Raw genomic sequence first — 21899 nt, forward strand, 5'->3', positions numbered from 1 at the left:
GACTCGGACCCCAAGGTCCCTCTGATCCTCCACACTGCCAAGAGTCTTACCATTAATAGTATATTCTGCCATCATATTTGACCTACCAAAATGAACCACTTCACACTTATCTGGGTTGGACTCCATCTGCCACTTCTCAGCACAGTTTTGCATCCTATCAATGTCCCACTGTAACCTCTGACAGCCCCCCACACTATCCACAACACCTCCAACCTTTGTGTCATCAGCAAACTTACTAGTCCATCCCTCCACTTCCTCATCCAGGTCATTTATAAAAATCACAAAGAGTAAGGGTCCCAGAGCAGATCCTTGAGGCACTCTACTGGTGACTGAATATGACCCGTCTAGAGCCACTCTTTGCCTTCTGTGGGCAAGCCAGTTCTGGATCCACAAAGCAATGTCCCCTTGGATCCCATGCCTCCTTACTTTCTCGATAAGCCTTGCATGGGTTACCTTATCAAATGCCTTGATGAAAGCCATATACACTACATCTACTGCTCTTCCTTAATCAATGTGTTTAGTCACATCCTCAAAAAATTCAATCAGGCTCGTAAGGCATGACCTGCTCTTGACAAAGCCATGCTGACTATTTCTAATCATATTATACCTCTCCAAATTTTCATAAATCCTGCCTCTCAGTATCTTCTCTATCAACTTACCAACCACTGAGGTAAGACTTCAGGGTGGTTATCTCCGGTTTGTTTCCAGTTCAAAGTTGACTGGAAGGATACCCTAGCAAGGATGACAGTGGACCAACAATGGCAGGTATTTTTGGGAATGATACAGAAGGTGCAGGATCAGTTCATTCCAAAGAGGAAGAAAGATTCTAAGGGGAGTAAGGGGCGACCGTGGCTGACAAGGGAAGTCAAGGACAGTATAAAAATAAAAGAGAAGAAGTATAACATAGCAAAGATGAGCAGGAAGCCAGAGGATTGGGAAACTTTTAAAGGGCAACAGAAGATAACTAAAAAGGGAATATGGGGAGAAAAGCTGAGGTAGAAAGGTAAGCTAGCCAAGAATATAAAGGAGGATAGTAAAAGCTTCTTTAGGTATGTGAAGAGGGGAAAAAAACAGTTAAGACCAAAATTGGGCCGTTGAAGACAGAAACGGGTGAATTTATTATGGGGAACAAGGAAATGGCAGACGAGTTGAACAGGTACTTTGGATCTGCCTTCACTAGGGAAGACACAATCTCCCAGATGTAATAGTGGCTAGAGGACCTAGGGTAACGGAGGAACTGAAGGAAATTCACATTAGGCAGAAAATGGTGTTGGGTAGACTGATGGGACTGCAGGCTGATAAATCTGCAGGGCCTGATGGTCTGCATCCCAGGATACTTAAGGAGGTGGCTCTAGAAATCATGGATGCATTGGTAATCATTTTCCAATGTTCTATAGATTCAGGATCAGTTCCTGTGGATTGGAGGGTAGCTAATGTTATCCCACTTTTTAAGAAAGGAGGGAGAGAGAAAACAGGGAATTATAAGCCAGTTAGCCTGAAATCAGTGGTGGGGAAGATGCTGGAGTCAATTATAAAAGATGAAATAGCGGCACATTTGGATAGCAGTAACAGGATCGGTCCGATTCAGCATGGATTTACGAAGGGGAAATCATGCTTGACTAATCTTCTGGAATTTTTTGAGGACGTAACTATGAAAATGGACAAGGGAGAGCCAGTGGATGTAGTGTACCTGGACTTTCAGAAAGTCTTTGATAATGTCCCACATAGGAGATTAGTGGGCGAAATTAGCACACACGTGGTATTGGTGGTAGTGTACTGACATGTATAGAAAGTTGGTTTCCATCAGTAAACAAAGAGTAGGGATTAACGGGTCCTTTTCAGAATGGCAGGCAGTGACTAGTGGGGTACCGCAAGGCTCGGTGCTGGGACCACAGCTATTTACAATATATATTAATAATTTAGATGAAGGGATTAACAGTAACATTAGCAAATTTGCAGATGACACGAAGCTGGGTGGCAGTGTGAAATGTGAGGAGGATGTTATGAGAATGCAGGGTGACTTGGACAGGTTGGGTGAGTGGGCAAATGTATGGCAGATGCAGTTTAATGTGGATAACTGTGAGGTTATCCACTTTGGTGGCAAGAACAGGAAGGCAGATTACTATCTGAATGGTCAAGTTAGGAGAAAAGGGGAAGTACGAGATCTATGTGTCCTTGTTCATCAGTCACTGAAAGTAAGCATGCAGGTACAGTAGGCAGTGAAGAAAGCTAATGGCATGTTGGCCTTCATAACAAGGGGAGTTGAGTATAGGAGCAAAGGGGTCCTTCTGCAGTAGTACAGGGCCCTGGTGAGACCACACCTGGAGTATTGAGTGTACTTTTGGTCTCCAAATTTGAGGAAGGACATTCTTGCTATTGAGGGAGAGCAGCGTATGTTCACGAGGTTAATTCCCGGGATGGCAGGACTGTCATATGTTGAAAGATTGGAGTGACTGGGCTTGTATGCACTGGAATTTAGAAGGCTGAGAGGGAATCTGATTGAAACATATAAGATCATTAAGAGATTGGACACGCTAGAGGCAGGAAACATGTTCCCAATGTTGGGGAAGTCCAGAACCAGAGGCCACGGTTTAAGAATAAGGGGTAGGCCATTTAGAACGGATTTGAAGAAAAACTTTTTCACCCAGAGAGTTGTGGATCTATGGAATGCTCTGCCTCAGAAGGCAGTGGAGTCCAATTCTCTGGATGCTTTCAAGAAAGAGTTAGATAGAGCTCTTAAAGATAGTGGAGTCAAGGGATATGGGGAGAGGGCAGGAACGGGGTACTGATTGTGGATGATCAGCCATGATCACAGTTAATGGCGGGGCTGGCTCAAAGGGCCAAATGGCCTACTCCTGCACCTATTGTCTATTGACTCAATGGTCTATAATTTCCTGGGCTACCTTTACGTCCTTTCTTGAATAAAGGAACAACATCTGCAACCCTCCAATCCTCTGGAACCTCTCCAGTCCCCATTGATGATGCAAAGATCATTGCAGGGGCTCAGCAAGCTCCTCCCTCACCTCCCACAGTAGCCTGCGCTACATCTCATCCGGTCCCGGAGACTTATACAACTTGATGCTTTCCAAAAGCACCAGCACATAACTGCTAGTCTTATATTGCTAGTCTTATAAAACATGTTAAATTACATTATTTCGATGTTCCTACTATAATCATTCAAGTCACATGCCAATTTAAAGAGGAAAATCCTACAAGGAACGCTTCCTGAGGAGTTTTTGATTCTGTTATTCACACCAGTTTATTAGAACAGTAAAAAGTTTGTGATACAATGGGTGAGCACTGCCACTAATGGAGCTGCTGCTTCAGAGCTGCAGGGAGCAGGGTTTAATCCTCACCTTAGGAACTGCTTGTGTAAAGTTTGCATGTTCTCCCTGTGAGCACATGGGTTTTCGCTGGTATTTACCTTTCTCCAGTGTTCTCCCACACCCAAAAGGCACATGTGACCTCTTGCATAGGTGAGTAGAGATTCTGGAGAGGTGGAGGGGATGGGAAGAACATTGTTGGGAATGCAGGAGAGTAAAGTTGGATTAGCCTAGGATTAATGTAGGTGAGTGCTTGATTGTCAGCACAGACAAGGCTGGCCAAAGGTTGTGTCCCTGCACTTTATAACTCTATGACCCTGTGAACCTGCAGCAAATTGAACAATCAAATGTGCAAGACTGAAAGTCCTGCAAGAAATATCTCCGGAGGGGAATTTAATTCTGTTATTCTGATTAACTTATTGAAACATTACAAGCTCAGCTTGGCCTCCAGTAAACCCTGTGTGGGGTTTGGACATCATTCTTGTGACTCCCCCACCCCCACCATAGGTTTCCAATGCAAAAATGTATTGAGCGTCGTGCGTTTATTCTGAAAAGTAAGTGTGAAAATAGTAACACATGCACAAGAATATAGCAAAGAACATAATGTTAATGTTACTGCACTCTAGATATTCAGGGTTGCAAATCGATGATAATTTGTATCACCATTCACTTCACAGGCCATTCTCCTGTAATTCCATCAGGATGAATCACATTAAATGAAATAAACAAACTTAATATTTCACATAGATTAACCTTTAATTTGGCCGTTGTTCTTTGGGGACAAAACAGCACTTAACAATCTAAAAATATCAATTGGAATTTAATCACTGCTAATTAGAATCTAGCTCCTCGTAGCACTGTGAGATATAGCAAATCTGTATTAAGTCATTCTGATAAAATACTTCACTTGTCCTGTCCAATCCAATTAGTGAAAGTGTTTGTAAGTTTTATTTTAAAATATTTTATTTACGGTACTTTTGTTTGGCAATACAGCGTGGAATAGGCCCTTCCAGCACTTAGAGTCCTGCCAGCCAGCAAACCCGCTGAACACCCCTAATTTAACCTAACCTAATCAAGAGACATTTTACTTACTAATTTTACCAATTAACCTACTAATCAGTATGTCTTTAGACAGTTAGAAGAAACCAAGGGAAAACCTATGCGGAGGATGCCAGGTTTGAACACTGAACTCAATGCTCCGAGCTGTAACAGTATTGTGCTAATCACTATGCTATTGTGGCACCCCTTTCCTGTCCTCTTCCATAATGTACAAGTCAATATGAGCAAGTCTAAATTTCACTTTGGTTTTCTTATGTGTTGGTCATGTTGTTTTTGCATTCAGTTCAGCATTCTTGCAAATTATTCCATTTTCACATCCGATTCTGTTATGCTTGGGTTCAGTTCCAAGAATTTTGAAAGCAATCTGATCCTCAAATACTTGCTGTTTTTTTTTTAATAAGACAGACAATGAATTTCCATTGTTAAATGGCTGGCATCACAGCCAAGTTCATCTGCTGATATCTGAACTCATGCTTATCTCAACCACTCCATACGTTCTCACCGACCTACTTACAAGGATGAGAATGTTGTCAAAAATACAATCAGAATCAGGTTTATTATCAGAGTCAGAATTAGGTTTGTTACACCAGCATATGCCACAAAATTTGTTAACTTAGCAGTGGTATAATACATGATAAATATAGGAAAAAAAGTAAATAATTACAGTAAGTATAGGTATGTTAAATATTTAAATTAAAAATGGCAGTGCAAAAATAGAAATAATAAAGAAGTGAGTGTTCATGGGTACAATGTTGTATGTTGTGAAATTTGATGTTTTGCAATAGGAGCACAGTGCAAGACATAAAAATTATGATGAGATTCAAAAAAAAAGTGCAGTAGAGGAATAACAAAGTAGTTTTCATGGCTTCATGGACTGCTTAGAAATCTGATGGTGGAGGGGAAGAAGCTGTTTCTGAATCATTGAGCGTGAGCCTTCAGGCTCCTGTATTTCTTCCCTGATGGTAGTAATGAGAAGAGGGTATATCATGGATGGTGAGGGTCCTTAATGATGGATGCCTCCTTCTTAAGGCACTGCCTTTTGAAGATGTCCTCATCATGGGGAGGATTTGTGTCTGTGCTGGACCTGGCTGAGTTTACAGTCTCTTGTGATAAAGGAAGAAAAATTATATTAGTCACAATTCTGCCACAAACTCAATAAATATTGAAAGAGATTTGAGAAATCAAGTGGGTAACTGTTCCCGTCTTTTCAAAATTCAAAGTTAATTTATTATCAAAGTACGTACGTCTTACCATATACTACTATGGGATTCATTTTCTTGAAGGCATTTACAGCAAAATCAAAAAAAATTAAAAAACTATAGATAAACAAGGACTGAAAAACAACCTATGTGCAAAAGAAGACAAACTGTGTGAATATACAGTATAAAACATTGACACTGAGAACATAAATTGTAACGTGTTCTTGAAAGTGTGCCTGTAGGTCTAAAATCAGTTCAGAGTTGTGGCGATTTTGGGAGCCTGGTGGTTATTGGGTAATAACTGTTCCTGAACCTGGCGGTGTGGGACCTAAGGCTTCTGTACATCCTCCTCGATGGTAGTAGTGAGAAGTGTGTATGATCTGGATGATGGGAGCCCTTGATGATGGATGCTGCTTTCTAATGGCAGTGCTCCATGTAAATGTATTCAATATGGACAGGGCTTTGCCTGTGATGGGCTGGGCTGCATCCATCAATTTCTGTAATCTTTTTCATTCCTGGGTATTTGTGTTTCCAGAGTCATGGTGTGGTGTACTCTGCACTAGGCAGATGAAACATAGGTGATTACATTATTGAACACAATGGTTCAGTCTTCAAGAATAATCCTAAGCTTTCCATACTCTATTATTCTAATTCTCTGCCTCATTTCACACAGTCCCTTCCATTGGTGTTTATGGGAACTTGCTATGTATAAATTGGCTGCTATGTAACAACAACGACTACATTGCAAAAGGATTTCAATGGCTGTAAATTTGTTTGCAGAGACCATAGGCTGCAATGGGTTCAATGGAAGTACAAGAGTTTGTTCTGTTTATGAATGTTATATAATCCTAAAGGTAAAAGTTGTGTTTTACAGACTGTATGCAGTAGGTGGCCGAGATGGCAGCTCCTGCCTACGATCAATGGAGTGCTTTGATCCTCATACCAATAAATGGAGCATGTGTGCACCCATGTCCAAGCGAAGAGGGGGAGTTGGAGTTGCCACGTGCAATGGCTTTCTTTATACTGTGGGAGGACATGACGCTCCTGCTTCTAACCACTGTTCTAGATTGTCAGATTGTGTGGAACGGTAAGAATGATCACGTTTGCGTTCTATACTCTCCAGCGTTGTGCCCATTCCTTCCCAAAGGCACAGATAAATACCACTGAATAGTCCTATTGAGGGATATTGAGGGATATCAGGAATTGAGAAACTGAGTTTTGATCACAATAAAATAAAAAAACCTTGTTCTACTACATAGAAAAGAAAACTCACTGACAACATTTCTTTGTTTCGTGCACCTCCGCCTGTCTTTTCTTAATGATTTCATGTATCGACACAGGAGTTGCCAGCCTATTCATTGTGACTACAACAGTGTTAGCTCCAAGTAACAATAGTCACTAACAAAATACCAAATAGATATTTGTGTTTAATATTTTCCCTATTTTCTACATGTTTGTTTAATTTGAGATTGAATGTTGCAAATTAAATGCTTTCAATACATCACTTTAAAACAGCACAAGTAGCTAATAGCTGATAAATGATGTTGTTCCTTTCTTGCCAAAGGGTAGCATGGATAGATAGATAGATAGATAGATAGATACTTTATTCATCCCCATGGGGAAATTCAACTTTTTTCCAATGTCCCATACACTTGTTGTAGCAAAACTAATTACATACAATACTTAACTCAGTAAAAAATATGATATGCATCTAAATCACTATCTCAAAAAGCATTAATAATAGCTTTTAAAAAGTTCTTAAGTCCTGGCGGTAGAATTGTAAAGCCTAATGGCATTGGGGAGTATTGACCTCTTCATCCTGTCTGAGGAGCATTGTATCGATAGTAACCTGTCGCTGAAACTGCTTCTCTGTCTCTGGATGGTGCTATGTAGAGGATGTTCAGAGTTATCCATAATTGACCGTAGCCTACTCAGCGCCCTTCGCTCAGCTACCAATGTTAAACTCTCCAGTACTTTGCCCACGACAGAGCCCGCCTTCCTTACCAGCTTATTAAGACGTGAGGCGTCCCTCTTCTTAATGCTTCCTCCCCAACACGCCACCACAAAGAAGAGGGCGCTCTCCACAACTGACCTATAGAACATCTTCAGCATCTCACTACAGACATTGAATGACGCCAACCTTCTTAGGAAGTACAGTCGACTCTGTGCCTTCCTGCACAAGGCATCTGTGTTGGCAGTCCAGTCTAGCTTCTCGTCTAACTGTACTCCCAGATACTTGTAGGTCTTAACCTGCTCCACACATTCTCCATTAATGATCACTGGCTCCATATGAGGCCTAGATCTCCTAAAGTCCACCACCATCTAACCAGGTAACTAAATCGTGAACCTTATGCAGTGCGTGGAAATGATTTGAGACAGTTCCAAGAAATTGAATTATATATTGTACATTTGGAAAGCTGGGGCAGATCAGGGATAATCCTCACTAATTTAAGTTGTTAGAGGAGGTAGCAATTGTCTGTAAGGATGTTTATAAAGCTCTTGACAAGGTTCTGCATGGTAGGCTGGCCCAGAATGTTAAAGCACAGGGGATCCAGTGAGAGCTGGATAATTGGATCCAGAACTTGTCTGGATTTGATTGGAAGCAGAAAATAATAGAGGAAGAGTACTTCTCTGATTGGAAGTCATTGGACTGTGCTGTGCTGCAGTTTTTTTTATAGGCATCCATTAGTCTCGTGAGACTATGGATTTGCACCTTGGAAGGTTTTCCAGGGCGCAGGCCTGGGCAGGGTTGTATGGGAGACTGGCAAAGTTGCCCAAGCTTCAAGCCTTCCCCTCTCCACGCCACCGATGTTGTCCAAGGGAAGGGCACTAGGACCCAAGCAGCTTGGCACCGGTGCCGTTGCAGAGCAATGTGTTGTGAAGTACCTTGCTCAAGGACACAACATGCTGCCTCAGCTGAGGCTCAACCAGTGACCTTCAGATCACTAGACTGATGCCTTATCCTCTAGGCCACACGCCACTGATACTGTGCTGCAGTATCAGTGCTGGAACACATCGTGCGTGATACATATTAATAACTTAGATAGGAATGTAAGAGGTATGATTATTAAGTTTGTGATTGTCACAAATGTTGGTGATACAAAATTTGTGCAGAGCATTGACAGATGGAAATTACTTCCATGCAGTGCAAGGTGATGCATTTTGGGAAGAGAGTCAGGGAAAAGATATTTACAATAAATGGTAGGATACTAAGGATGTTATCATCCTACCATTTATTGTAGTAAACGACATTAGAGTACAAGTTCATTGTTCCCATAGTTACAACACAGGTAAAGAAGATGGTAAAGAAGGCATGTTTGTCTTCATAGGTTGGGGTGAAATAGAAACTGACAATATGTCGCAGCTTTACAAAACACTTTTTGGAACACATCCAGCATATTATGTGCAGTTTTGGTTGCCATACTACAGAAAAGATGCTGTTGCATTGGGGAGAGTGCAGAGGAGGGGAAATTCTGATGGGCATAGATAGAATAAATGCAAGCAGGAGATTCATTGGGATATTACTTGGATTGCGGGACTTCAGTCATGGAGAAAGATTTGACAGGCTGTTTGTTTTTCATGGAACAAAGAAAACAGAGCCATATCTTAATAAGAACATATAAAATGATAACAGATTTTGTTAGTGTAATGGACCAGTCAAGTGTCCTATTACTAAAGCTGAACCTTGTTAAATGACTGAATGGGTCAGAGAACTGAACAAGCTTGGTCAGCATTTCCAATCCAGGCAACTACAGCCTCATGATGCAAAGTTGTCAATTGTGTTCTAACTAGCATTTACTGTAATTACAAAATTGACTTTTTGTTTTTGTATAGCAGGCTATGTATTTAAAATTCAGAATCTTTTCCCATGGCACTATTGCAATCACCATTTAATTAACTGAAAGTGGAACTTTGTTTTCCATTCTCAGGTGATTGAACTATTTAACAGTTTATATATCAGACCTGCACATCAGTGACTGGACAATAAAAATCAAAGTATAAAAGTTTAAAAATGGACAATATTGATGAATTCATAACCTATCTAGTATTATACACACGGTATTATTTGCTCCAGTATTTTTTACTGAGGATACCCTGATAAGACTTTCACAGTTTGAAAACCATTTTCATTCTCAAATTTGTAGGTATGACCCCAAAACAGACACCTGGACAACTGTGGCACCTTTAAGTGTTGCAAGAGATGCAGTTGGAGTGTGCCTTCTTGGGGACAAGCTTTATGCTGTTGGAGGATATGATGGCCAGACTTACCTAAACACTGTTGAATCATATGATGCACAAAATAATGAATGGACAGAGGTAATGCTATTATGAAAAAAAGTGTGTTAAATTTGCAGAGATTGCACAGTTTTGTATAGATGGCAAGCTAATTCACACTACGCTGTCTGTGCAAGGAGTGATTGTTAATCACAGGCAATTGGTCGGGGAGGGGGAGGGAAAATCAGGCTTTGTATTAGATCTATATTCATCCAGATGAATGGAGACTCTACCACCACCCTTTTATGCCTTGTTTATGGCAGAAATACAAAAGGATCACCTCACCACCTAAATACTCGCATCCTATATTTTGTGGTTGGTTCAACATTTGGAAGGTGTCTGTCTGGACATTGACTGTGATATCTGAAGATTGGAATGGTTCAGCTTCACACACAGATATTTATAAAGGAAAGGAAGTTATTTAGGTTCTGTGGAATGATACTTAAGCCAAAGTCAATCATCAGTGGAAACTTACACAGAACATACAGCACACAGAAAAGGCACTTGTCCTAACTGATCAAAACTATGTGTTTAATGCTTCACATAGCAACCTCATTTACCTTTGATAATCTGTACTTTTTTTCTGAGATATATTCATACAGTCATAGAGTCATAGAACAGTACAGCACAAAATCGGGCATTCTGGCCCTTCTGGAGTATGCTGAACTATTAATCTGCTTAGTTCCATTAACCTGTATCTGGCCCCTAGCCCTCCATGCCCCTCCCATCCATGTAGCTATCCAAATTTTTCTTAAATGTTGATATTGAACCTACTTTCCCCATTTTTGCAGCAGGTCTTTCCATATTCTCACCACCCTCTGGATGAGCAAGTTTCCCTTCATGTTCCCTTAAACATTTCACCTTAGACCCCTACCCCATGACCTCTAGCTTTAGTTTCACCTCAGTGAAAAAAGCCTGCTTGCATTTACCCTAGACGTCTATAAAATTTCCCCTCACTCTATGCTCCCTAGAGCATAGAAGAATGAGGGGAGATTTGATGGAGGTATAGAAAATTATGACTTGAGCGAATAAAGTCCTAATCTATTCAACCTTTCCCTACAACTCAGGTTCTCAAATCCTTGTAGCATCCTTGTAAATTTTTTCTGCACTCTTTCAATTTTATTGACCTATTTCCTGTACCTAAGTGACCCTAATTAACATGATACTCCACAATACCCCTCACTTTGTTCTTGTATGACTTCAACATAACATCCCAACTCTTGTACTCAATGCATTGATTTTTAAAGGCCAATGTACCAAAAGCTTTCTTTATGACCCTATCCAGCTATGACACAAATGTCAAGGAATTATGGTTCTGTATTCCCAGATTCCTCTATTCTACCACACTCCTCAGTGCCCTACTGCTCACCATGTCAGTCCTACTCACAATTGTCTGGCAATACCTTGGATTTGTCTGCACTAAATTCCATCTGCCATTTTTCAGCCCATTTTTCAAGCTGGTCCAGATCCCACTGGAAGCTTTGATAATCTTCCTTGCTCTTCACTACTTTCCCAATCTAGGTGTCATCTGCAAATTTTCTGATCCAGTTAATGTTGATATAGATGACAAATAACTATGGACTCAGCACCGATCCCTGAGGCATACCACTTGTCTCAGACCTCCATTGAGGGGGCAACCATTCACTACCACTCTCTGACTTTTTCCACAAAGCCATTGTCTATTTCAATTTACTACTTCATCTTGAATGCTAAGCAACTGAACCTTCTTGACCACACACCTATATGGGACCTTTTCAAAGGAGTTGCTAAGGTCCATCTAGACAACATCCACTGTCTTACCTTATCACCATATAACCATATAATAATTACAGCACGGAAACAGGCCACTTTGGCCCTTCTAGTCCATGCTGATGCTTACACTCACCTAGTCCCACTGGCCTGCACTCAGCCCATAACCCTCCAATCCTTTCCTGTCCATATACCTATCCAATTTTACTTTAAATGACAATACCGAACCTGCCTCTACCACTTCTACTGGAAGCTTATTCCACACAGCTACCACTCTCTGAGTAAAGAAATTCCTCCTCGTGCTACCCCTAAACTTTTGCCCCTAACTCTCAAATCATGTCCTCTTGTTTGAATCTCCCCTACTCTCAATGGAAAAAGCCTATCCACGTCAACTTGATCTATCCCCCTCATTATTTTAAATATCTCTATCAAGTCCCCCCTCAACCTTCTACGCTCCAAAGAATAAAGACCTAACTTGTTCAGCCTTTCTCCTTAACTTAGGTATGTTAAGTTAAGTAAACTTAAATTAACTTAACTTAACTTAACCAAGGTAATATTCTAGTAAATCTTCACTGTACTCTCTCTATTTTGTTGACATCTTTCCTATAATTTGGTGACCAGAACTGTACACAATACACCAAATTCAGCCTTACCTATGCCTTGTACAATTTTAACATTACATCCCAACTCCTATACTCAATGCTCTGATTTATAAAGGCCAGCAAACCAAAAGCTTTCTTCACCACCCTACCCACATGAGATTCCACCTTTAGGGAACTATGCGCCATTATTCCTAGATCACTCTGTTCTACTGCATTCTTCAATGCCCTACCATTTATGATGTATGTCCTATTTGGAATATTCCTACCAAAATGTAGTACCTCACACTTATCAGCATTAAACTCCATCTGCCATCGTTCAGCCCACTCCTCTAACTGGCCTAAATCTCTCTGCAAGCTTTGAAAACCTACTTCATTATCCACACAACACCTATTTTAGTATCATCTGCATACTTACCAATCCAATTTACCACCCCATCATCCAGATCAGCTTCATACCTTCATCAGCTTTCCTATTAACTTCCTCAAAAAACACTGTATGTTTGGTTAGACATGATCTACCATGCACAAAGCCGTGTTGACTATCCCTAATCAGTCCCTGACTGTCCATATATTTATATATCTGGTCCCTGGCAATGTTATGGTCATCATGGGAGATTTTAACATGCAGTTCAATTGGGAAAATCAGGCTGGTAATGAATCTCAAGAGAGTGAGCTTGTTGAATGCCTAAGAGGTGGATTTTTAGAGCAGTTTGTGGTTAAGCATACTAGGGGATCAGCTATATTGGATTGAGTGTTGTGTAATGAACCAGAGGCAATTAGGGAGCTTAAAGAAAAGGAAACCTTAGGAACCAGTAATCACAATATGATCGAGTTCAGCTTAAAATTTGATAGGGAGAAAGTAAAGTATTTTAGTGGAGTAAGGGAAATGACAGTGGTATGAGAGAGCAGTTGGCCAAAGTAAATTGGAAGGAGCTGCTGGCAGGGATGTCAGCAGAGCAGCAACGTGTGCATTTCTGGGGAAAATGAGGAAGGTGCAGAACATGTGTATTCCAAAAATGAAGAAATACTCAAATGGCAAAATTGTACAACCGTGGCTAACAAGGCAATTCACAGCCAAAGTAAAAACAAAAGAGAGGGCATACAACAAAGCAAAAATTAATGGTAAGATAGAGGATTGGGAAGTTAAAAAAAAATTACAGAGGAACTAAAAGAATCATTAGAAGGGAAAAGATGAAATATGAAAGGAAGTTAGCAAATAATATCTAAGTGAATAGTAGAAGTTTTTTCAAGTATGTTATAAATAAAAGAGAGATGACAGTGGATAAAGGACATTAGAAATGATCTTTCAAAGATCATTGGACTCTGGCATGGTGCCAGAGGACTGGAAAATTGTGGATGTCACTCCACTCTTTAAGAAAGGAGGAAGGAGGCATAAAGGAAATTATAGAACTGTTAGCCTGATCTCAGTGGTTGGGAAAATGTTAGAGTCAATTGTTAAGGACAAGGTAATGGAGTATTTGGTGACACAGGACAAAATAGGACAAAGTCAGCATGGTTTCCTTAAGGGAAAATACTGTCTGATGAATCTTTTGGAATTCTTTGAGGAGATTTCAAATAGGATAGATACAGGGGATGCAGTGGATGTTGTATATTTGGATTTTCAGAAGGCTGCTTACCAAGTTAAGAGCCCATGATATAACAGGAAATTTACTAATATTGTTGGAATATTGGCTGATTGGAAGAAGGCAGCAAATGGGAATAAAAGGCTTCTTTTCTGGTTGGCTGTCAGTGACTAGTGGTGTTCTGCAGGGATTGGTGTTGGGATCACTTCTTTCAATGCTGTATATTAATGATTTAGATGATCAAATGGATGGATTTGTTGCCACATTTGCAGATGATACGAAGATTGGTGGAGGGGCAGGTAGTATTGAGGAAACAGGTAGGATACAGAAGGACCTAGACAGATTAGGAAAATGAGCAAGAAAGTGGTAAATGAAATAAAATTTTGGAAATTGCATCATCATGCACTTTGGTAGTAGAAATAAATGTACCGACTATTTTCAAAATTGGGAGAAAATCCAAAAATCTGAGATGCAAAGGGACTTGGGAGTCCTTGTGCAGAACACCTCACCTTCCTGTGGTGAGGAAGTCAAATGCAATGTTAACACTCATTTCAAGAGGTCTAGAATACAAAAGCAGGGATGTGATGCTGAGACTTTATAAGGCATTGGTGAGGCCTCACCTTGAGTATTGTGTACAGTTTTGGGCTCCTCATCTTTGAAGAGATGTGCTAGCATTGGAGAGAGTTCAGAAGAGGATGATTCCAGGAATGAAAGGGTTATCAGACAATGAATGTTTGATGGCTTTGGGTCTGTACTCACTGGAATTTAGAAGGATGAGGAGGGATCTCATTGAAACCTTTTGAATGTTGAAAGACCTAGGCAGAGTAGATATGGAAAGGATGTTTCCCATGGTGGGAGAGTCTAGGACAAGAGGGCATAGCCTCAGGATAGGGGGCATCCATTCAAAACAGAGATGCAAAGAAATTTCTTTAGCCAGAGGGTTGTCAACTTGTAGAATTTATTACTACGTACAGCCGTGGAGTTAGGTCATTGGGTGTATTTAAGGCAGAGATTGATATGTATTTGATTGGACATGGCATCAAAGATTGTGGGGAGAACTGGAGTTGAGGAGAAGAAAGAAAAGGATCAACCATGATTGAATGGCAGAGCGGACTTGATGGGCCAAATGGCCTAATTCTGCTCTTAATTATTATGGTCTTATGATCTTAAAATACCTTCCAATTACTTACCCACTATTGATGTCAGGTTCTTTGACAGACATTCTTAGAGCCTTTCTTGAACAACAGAACAACACTGGCTATTCTCCAACTCTCTGACACTTCACCTGCAGGTGCTCGAGAAGCAATTCTCTAGCTTCTCTTTAAATGTATCTCATTATTGTCTTCAACTGCTCAATGGAGTAATAAGTTCTGCATTTTCCTATTTATTTTAATACCCCCTTTAACTTATGGCTTCTTTTGGAGTACACAAATGAGAACCATCTCTCGATCCATTCTCTGGAAGATCTATATAATTTTTAAGTCCCCCTCTAATCTTTAACCAATACATTGGCAACTGCATTGGTGCTGTTTCCTGCACCCATGTGGAGCTTGTCAATTTCATCAATTTTACCCTAATTTCCATCCTACATTCAAATTCACTTAGTCCTTCTCTGACAACTCCCTCCTCTTTCTTGATCTCTCTATTTCTGTCTCCAGAGACAAATTACCTATTGATATCTTTTACAAAGCGGCTGCCTCTTCCCACCCTGTCACTTGCAAGGATGCTTTCCATTTTATCCCATCCTCCATCTCCGCTGCATTTATTGCCATTCTGAGACTTGCATTCCACGATATTTGCGATGCTATCTTTTCACCAAAGGTGACATTTCTGTAGGGATTGCTCTTCCACAAATCACTTGTCCACTCATCCCTTCCAACTGATCTCCCTCCAGGCACTTATCCCTGGAATCATACTTGGTGTTATACCTACTCTTACCTCTCCTCCTTCATCTCCAGGGCTTAAACACTTCTTCATCCTTCTCTAAATAGTCAATACAGGTTGTGGAGGATTGCTTCAGCAAGCACCTTTGTTCTGTCCGTCTTAACAGTAGAATTTCCCCATAGCCAGCCATTTTAATTCTACTTCCCATCGACCTCCACTACTCTCAAGCTGTCATTAGACCTAGATTATAGGACAGAGTGGTCATTACATTAGCAGTGAAACCTTACAGCACATTACAGAAACGGCACCTTATATTCTACCTTGGTAGTCTCTAAACTGATTGCACCAACAATGATTTCTTTAACATCTGGTAATCACTTTCCTCTTGGTCCATACTCTTGCTTGCCCTTAATCCTCTGGTCTGTTCACCCCTTCTCTTTCCCTTCTTTTGCCTTCATGACTTGCTCATTACTTATACCTTCCTCCCTCTTGTTGCTCCCCTCATTCCCTTTATGTCTACTGTCCTCTTCTACTCAATGTCATCTTGTTCAAGCCTTTGGTTCTTCCACCTATCAAGATTCCCAGTTCTTCTCCTTCCTAGCTATCAATCTTTCCTTTCTCACCTGGATTCACCTCTACCCACCAACTCATGTTTCTTCCTCTCACACCCTCTCCCCTTTTCATTCTGGCTTCTCCAGCATAGTGTGGTGGAGAAACTTAATCTCTTATCAAATCCTACGAGGCTACTTAAGAACATTTAAAAAAAATGTTACCCTGGCTCATAGATAATTCAAAACATTGAGTATTTCTGAAATGAAAATATTTGTATGTTTAAAAGTAAATAAAAAATTACTGAAACTCAAATAAAATAAGCTTAAAGTAAATATCTGACATTCCTCCATTCAATCTCCAAGTCAAGAATTCCAAGTGAAATAAGGAGAACTCCAATCCCATGCCAGGTCTGCTGTGTGAGACCATACTGAGGAGTACACTTCAGCAAAATGGCAATTCTGCAATTCAGTAATCCTGCTGTTATTTTTCTGTTATGGCCTGATAGAGGTGTATAAGATTGATTGTGTGGATAGCAGGGCTGAAATGGCTAACATAAGAGGGCATAGTTTTAAAATGCTTGGAAGCAGATACACAGGGAACGTCAGGGTAGGTTTTTCACTCAGAGAGTGGTGGGTACATAGAATGTACTGCCAGAGATGGTGGTGAAGGCGGATCTAATAGGGTCGTTTTAGAGTCTCTTAGGTACATGGAGCTTGGAAAAATAGAGGGCTATGCAGTAGGGTAATTCTAGGGATTTTCTAATGTAGGTTACATGGTCAGCATGACATTGTGGGCCAAAGGGCCTGTAATATGCTGTAGATTTCTATGTTCCATATTTTGTATTACCTTAATGTATTTGTTGTTGGAATGATCTATCTGGATGATATAAAAATCCAAGCTTTTCACTGTTTCTTTGTATATGTGACAATAATAAACCAATTACTAGTTACCAAATACCAATTCTCCCTGAGAATTCCTGGCAGTGGTTGGATCACAGTCATTCCCTCTTGAACAAGGATGCCACAGCATCCAGTGGGTTTTTGAAACTATTCACTGATGTATTTCTCCACTACAGGAGGTGCCTCTGAAGATTGGAAGAGCTGGAGCTTGTGTCGTTGTAGTGAAATTGCCATGAAAGGCTGAAAAGTATGTTTCATTGCTACAGGTCCAAGAGAGAATCAAAGAACATTCTACTGTATATAAGCAGGCAATCATTCCAAAACTGCATCAGCCCCGCCACTGACTCAGATTACAGAATAAGAGGGTCAGAAGGAATGAACTATGCTCAGATGCAACTTCACTGCTGAAATGCATAAAAATGAGCCGACTGCAAATTTAAATGGTTATCATCAGAACCCCATCATTAAAGGAATCTCATCCCAGAAATATGGCACACATTACCAGATGTCACTGTGGGGTGGGATGTGCAGTGTTGATGAATGGAATGCATACTACTGTACGAATCACCTTTCTGGATATCTTTATTCCTAAAGCTTTCCCTATGACTGATGCTGCTGTTGGTGTTTACTGGTGTTGTGCTCAATGTGGGAAAAAATTATGAGTTCTTATTATACGTGTTACTGTTATTGTAATTAAATATTGCATATTACAATGAAATAGGTTTTATTTTTCAAGACAGTTTTGTCATTTTAAAGGTGGAATTTAAATAATCATAATAAGAAAATGAAATGACAGTGTAGATTCAAATTTTGTTTCAAATCATTGATAGAAAATGATCTTATAAATGTGTTATTCAAAACAGGACTTTGTAACCTTTACTCCATGACATTATAGTCTCCCCACTGGCACAGATCTTTGTCATGGGAAGGATACCAGTAATACTATGAGGTATTATAATACAGAGGTTGCAATACTATGAGATAAAAAGCTCAACTGGGAGTTACTTCACAAAAAATCTGTTCTCTCTTCATTTCAACCATCAGAGTATACTAACCAGCAGTAATATTACAATACAGGAGAAGACAGAAGACTTTGTAAAGCACATCATTTACAACCAAGCACTATAGTATGTAAAAAGAAGTATTGTTAACTGCACAGTAGCCTAAACCGTTATCTGAATTTTGAGGAAGTTGCTTAATTATAAATTGGTAAAGCAAATTTTAGAACGTATATTTAATTGTAGATCATAATGTTGCTTTAAGCATGTTGGACAATAAAAGAACAGGGAGTTAACACAGAGGACAATTTTTCTGCAGGATTGTGAATCCATCTTATTTAAAATGTAAGTGGTTCAAAGGTCTGTGGTTTATTACGCTTAAATATTTTAATTTTAAATTCAGTTAAGTAATCAAATGGTTGCTAAGGAGCAATTGAGGTGAAATTTCAAAGTGAAGAATGCAAGCATTGTTTTTAATGAAGCTTGAAATACATTTTCTAAATGAGTAATCATAATGACTTGATATAACCATTGGGTTTAAGGAAATAAACCTATTGATGATAACAACAGAACCACTAGGACTTTTATTACAATATTTAAGTGCAGATGATAGAAAGATGCTCAAATTTTAATCTATATTTAGAACGATTCATAAAATTGGTTTTGTTGACATAAACCTAAATATTTATACAATGTGGGTATGTTTTTGAAGAGAACCATACATTTTTGACAACCTAATATATCCTATAAAATAATGTCAAATGTTAAAAAATACATACTTGTGATTCAAGATATATTTCTATTGCATTAAAGTGACCATTGAATGGGATGAGAATCATTTTCATGATATTGAATAATATTTGAAATTCTCGCTTTAATTTGTATATCCATAACAATAATATTACACCAAAGTTAGTCATAGGTGTATTTATGTAGTGCTAGCAATGCAGAGTTATATTTATGGAGATATATAAATATAATCTTTAATCCAAATGTTGATGTACATATCATATTTATATTTGAAAATGTTCTATTGGTGGATCCAGTTTTCTGAGCCTTTGAATGTGCCAACAAAAGGATGGCAAACTCACTGAATTGACAAACTGATAGCGGTATACTTACAATGTACAACATTCCACAACATTTTACACAAGCATCCAGACAAGTAAGAACATTTTATATTTTCAAGAGTAGTGCAAGACAAGCCTGGAGTATCAGGGAATATTCTCTACTGTGGGCAGGGTAGGGTTAACATAAATGAGCTGGAGAACAGGTGAAATGAACAACTTACATTTTTGTATAAAAACAGAGACTAATTACAGAAAATGTGAATTATATCTTTGGATAGTAATCTTTGCTTCTGATTCTTGCTGATTATAGAATTTCTGACCTTGGATAATGGGCTAAGGCTTCAGTAAGCACATGCAACTCTTCCTTTCTGATTTCTGCCTCACTTATAAAATATCTGATATCACAGTTGCTTACTCATAATAAAAGGACCCTGTCCTCTGCACATTCCAGTTTATTTTGGCCAGCAGAAATGCACTGAATTGCCTGTGGAAACTGGGCTATGATAATGACATTTTAATTGGGCTATGATATTCTTTATTCTGCAGAATCAGTTCTATTGTATGAATAAAAATTAAAGTTAGCCAATAATACAAACAAGGTATACTGCTTATCAAGTGTGCTCTGCTCTGTACTAAAAAGAAAATAAAATGAATAGTAGAATTTGACTAATTCTTGTAACTAACCCAATTCTTCTAAGGTGTCTGTGTACACTTTTGTAATGATTATAGATATTGCTCAAAAATAATGGAATGTCTCTGTATAACTAATTGTATTTGGCATGGTTACCACTTAACAGACAATTGAATTGTTTCAGAGGTGCTGAATGTGTGCTCCAAACCTCTGCCAAAATGTTGTTGTTGTGCTGTTTTATGAAGTCTAGGAGCTCTGAATTCTTCCAGCCCTTACTTGTGAATGATGTTTACAGTTTAGCTGCCAGTTTTAATTCCTCTGCTGCACCCGAAAGAAATAGCTTTCACTTCTGGAGTTAATTCTGCTGGCAGGGGCAGTTGTGATGGACCTATTGTTTTGTACAATAACAATGCATTTACTGTACAGCACACCAATTTATTTGTAACTTTTACACAAAATGCAAGTTAGCAGTATTTCAATAAATGCAAACTCAGATTATTTTGATTCAAAAGCAGAGTTAGAAACATTTTTCACAGGTCAGTTTGTTGTAGATTGCAATCTTTTAGACAAATAATGAACTTTTAGAAGGTTGCATTGGATGTAAAATCCTACCTTTTCAACTAATAAATTAAACCTGTAACACAAGAAACCAAAAACAGTATTTAGAGCAGCTATCTATAATGCCTTTTGTTACCAATGAACTCTGCAAAGGCAATGAATTAACTTTTCAGTACTGAGATTTATAACAAACCTTTGGTCGTTCTACTGCATATTTCGTTCAGCATGTGAGGAATATTTCCTTTCTTTAATTCCCTTTTGGTGTACCTATATTTAAACTTTCTGTGTTATTCTGCAGTTACCAGTTTGCAAATAAACAAAACTGATAAAATGAGCAAAAGTTGCTGTGACTTTTGTTTGCAAAGGTTAAGTAGAATAAAATCAATGTGTGCATTTTGAGTTCAATTCTCCCTGGATATGTTTGTAAAAGTCTTCCATGGTAAACAAATTCTGGTAATAATATAAGAAAAGTGACTGATCTAATGAAAAGTTAAAGTACACTAATAACACCAATTCACTGAAAAATGTCGATGGTCAGAAAATAAAGAAACATTCAGAATGGGCACCATTCTAGTGCAGTGGTTAGTGTGACTTTATTACTACTCGGGGTGTCAGACTTTGGAGTTCAATTCCAGCATCCACTGTAAGAAGGTCTGTACGTTCTTCCCGAGTGCATGTGGGTTTCCTCCAGGTTCTTCGGTTTCCACCCACAGTCCAAAGATGTATGGATTAGTACTCTAACTGGTCATTGCAAATTGTCCTGTGATTTGGTTAAGGTTCAATAGGTGGAAAGGGATTTAGTGCTTTCCTGGCATATATAACAAACAAACTCTTCTTGAGCTTCCAGCTGAGTAGACGTATCAATTTAAACCAACGTTTTAATGACGAATTCTGTCATCTTCATCAGGAATGATGCCTGGGCAAGTTTAGTCTGGTGGTATTTATACTCCCATCATCTGTCCCACTTGATTGGTTAGTCCTCATCCAATCAAGTTTCCGCTGTCCTATCACTAACATATGTCTTCCCTATATTTTCATAGTTTCAGGAAGGATTGCCAGGATCTTGAAGAAATACCGGATTAATACCATCCACAAAACCATAAGGAAGCTCAATTACAGTTTATGTGTGTCAAAGGTGACCTGGGACCTAGGACAGCCGGTGTTTACAGGATTCCCTATAAGTACAGAGCAGTGTATATTGGCCAGATGGGAACATGGTGGAAACCCACTTCAAGGGGCACAGGAGGTGCATCCATTTGGGTTACCCAGTGATATCGGCAGCAGCAGAACACTGCATTTGCAATGACCATAGGATTGACTTGATGGCACAAAATTAATGTGCTGCACCAATGGCTTTTGGGACCACCTGGTAAAGGAAGTCATTGAAATAAAACTTGAGGGAAAGAACTTTAACAAAGTTAATGGTCTCACTCTTAGTAAGAACTGAGTAAATGAGGTGGGACAGTGGAAACCTCATCAATCAGGAGGGACAAATGATGGGGGTATAAATACCACTG

The 21899-nt window shown here is 39.3% G+C and overlaps 1 protein-coding gene across 2 annotated transcripts in view; it reads left to right on the top strand.

Annotated features, from left to right (window-relative positions):
- LOC140734448 (kelch-like protein 4) overlaps window positions 1-20781 on the top strand; it is a 372728-nt gene extending 351947 nt beyond the window's left edge. For both annotated transcript variants that reach the window (XM_073058400.1, XM_073058399.1), the window contains exons 9-11: window positions 6456-6668; window positions 9727-9898; window positions 17302-20781. In XM_073058400.1, coding sequence (XP_072914501.1) covers window positions 6456-6668; window positions 9727-9898; window positions 17302-17361 — 445 coding nt within the window. In that variant the 3' untranslated portion in view covers window positions 17362-20781. The remainder of the gene's footprint in view (window positions 1-6455; window positions 6669-9726; window positions 9899-17301) is intronic.
- Window positions 20782-21899: the final 1118 nt, after the last annotated feature.

Source organism: Hemitrygon akajei, chromosome 10 (genome assembly GCF_048418815.1).
Source record: "Hemitrygon akajei chromosome 10, sHemAka1.3, whole genome shotgun sequence".
Lineage (NCBI taxonomy): Eukaryota > Metazoa > Chordata > Chondrichthyes > Myliobatiformes > Dasyatidae > Hemitrygon > Hemitrygon akajei.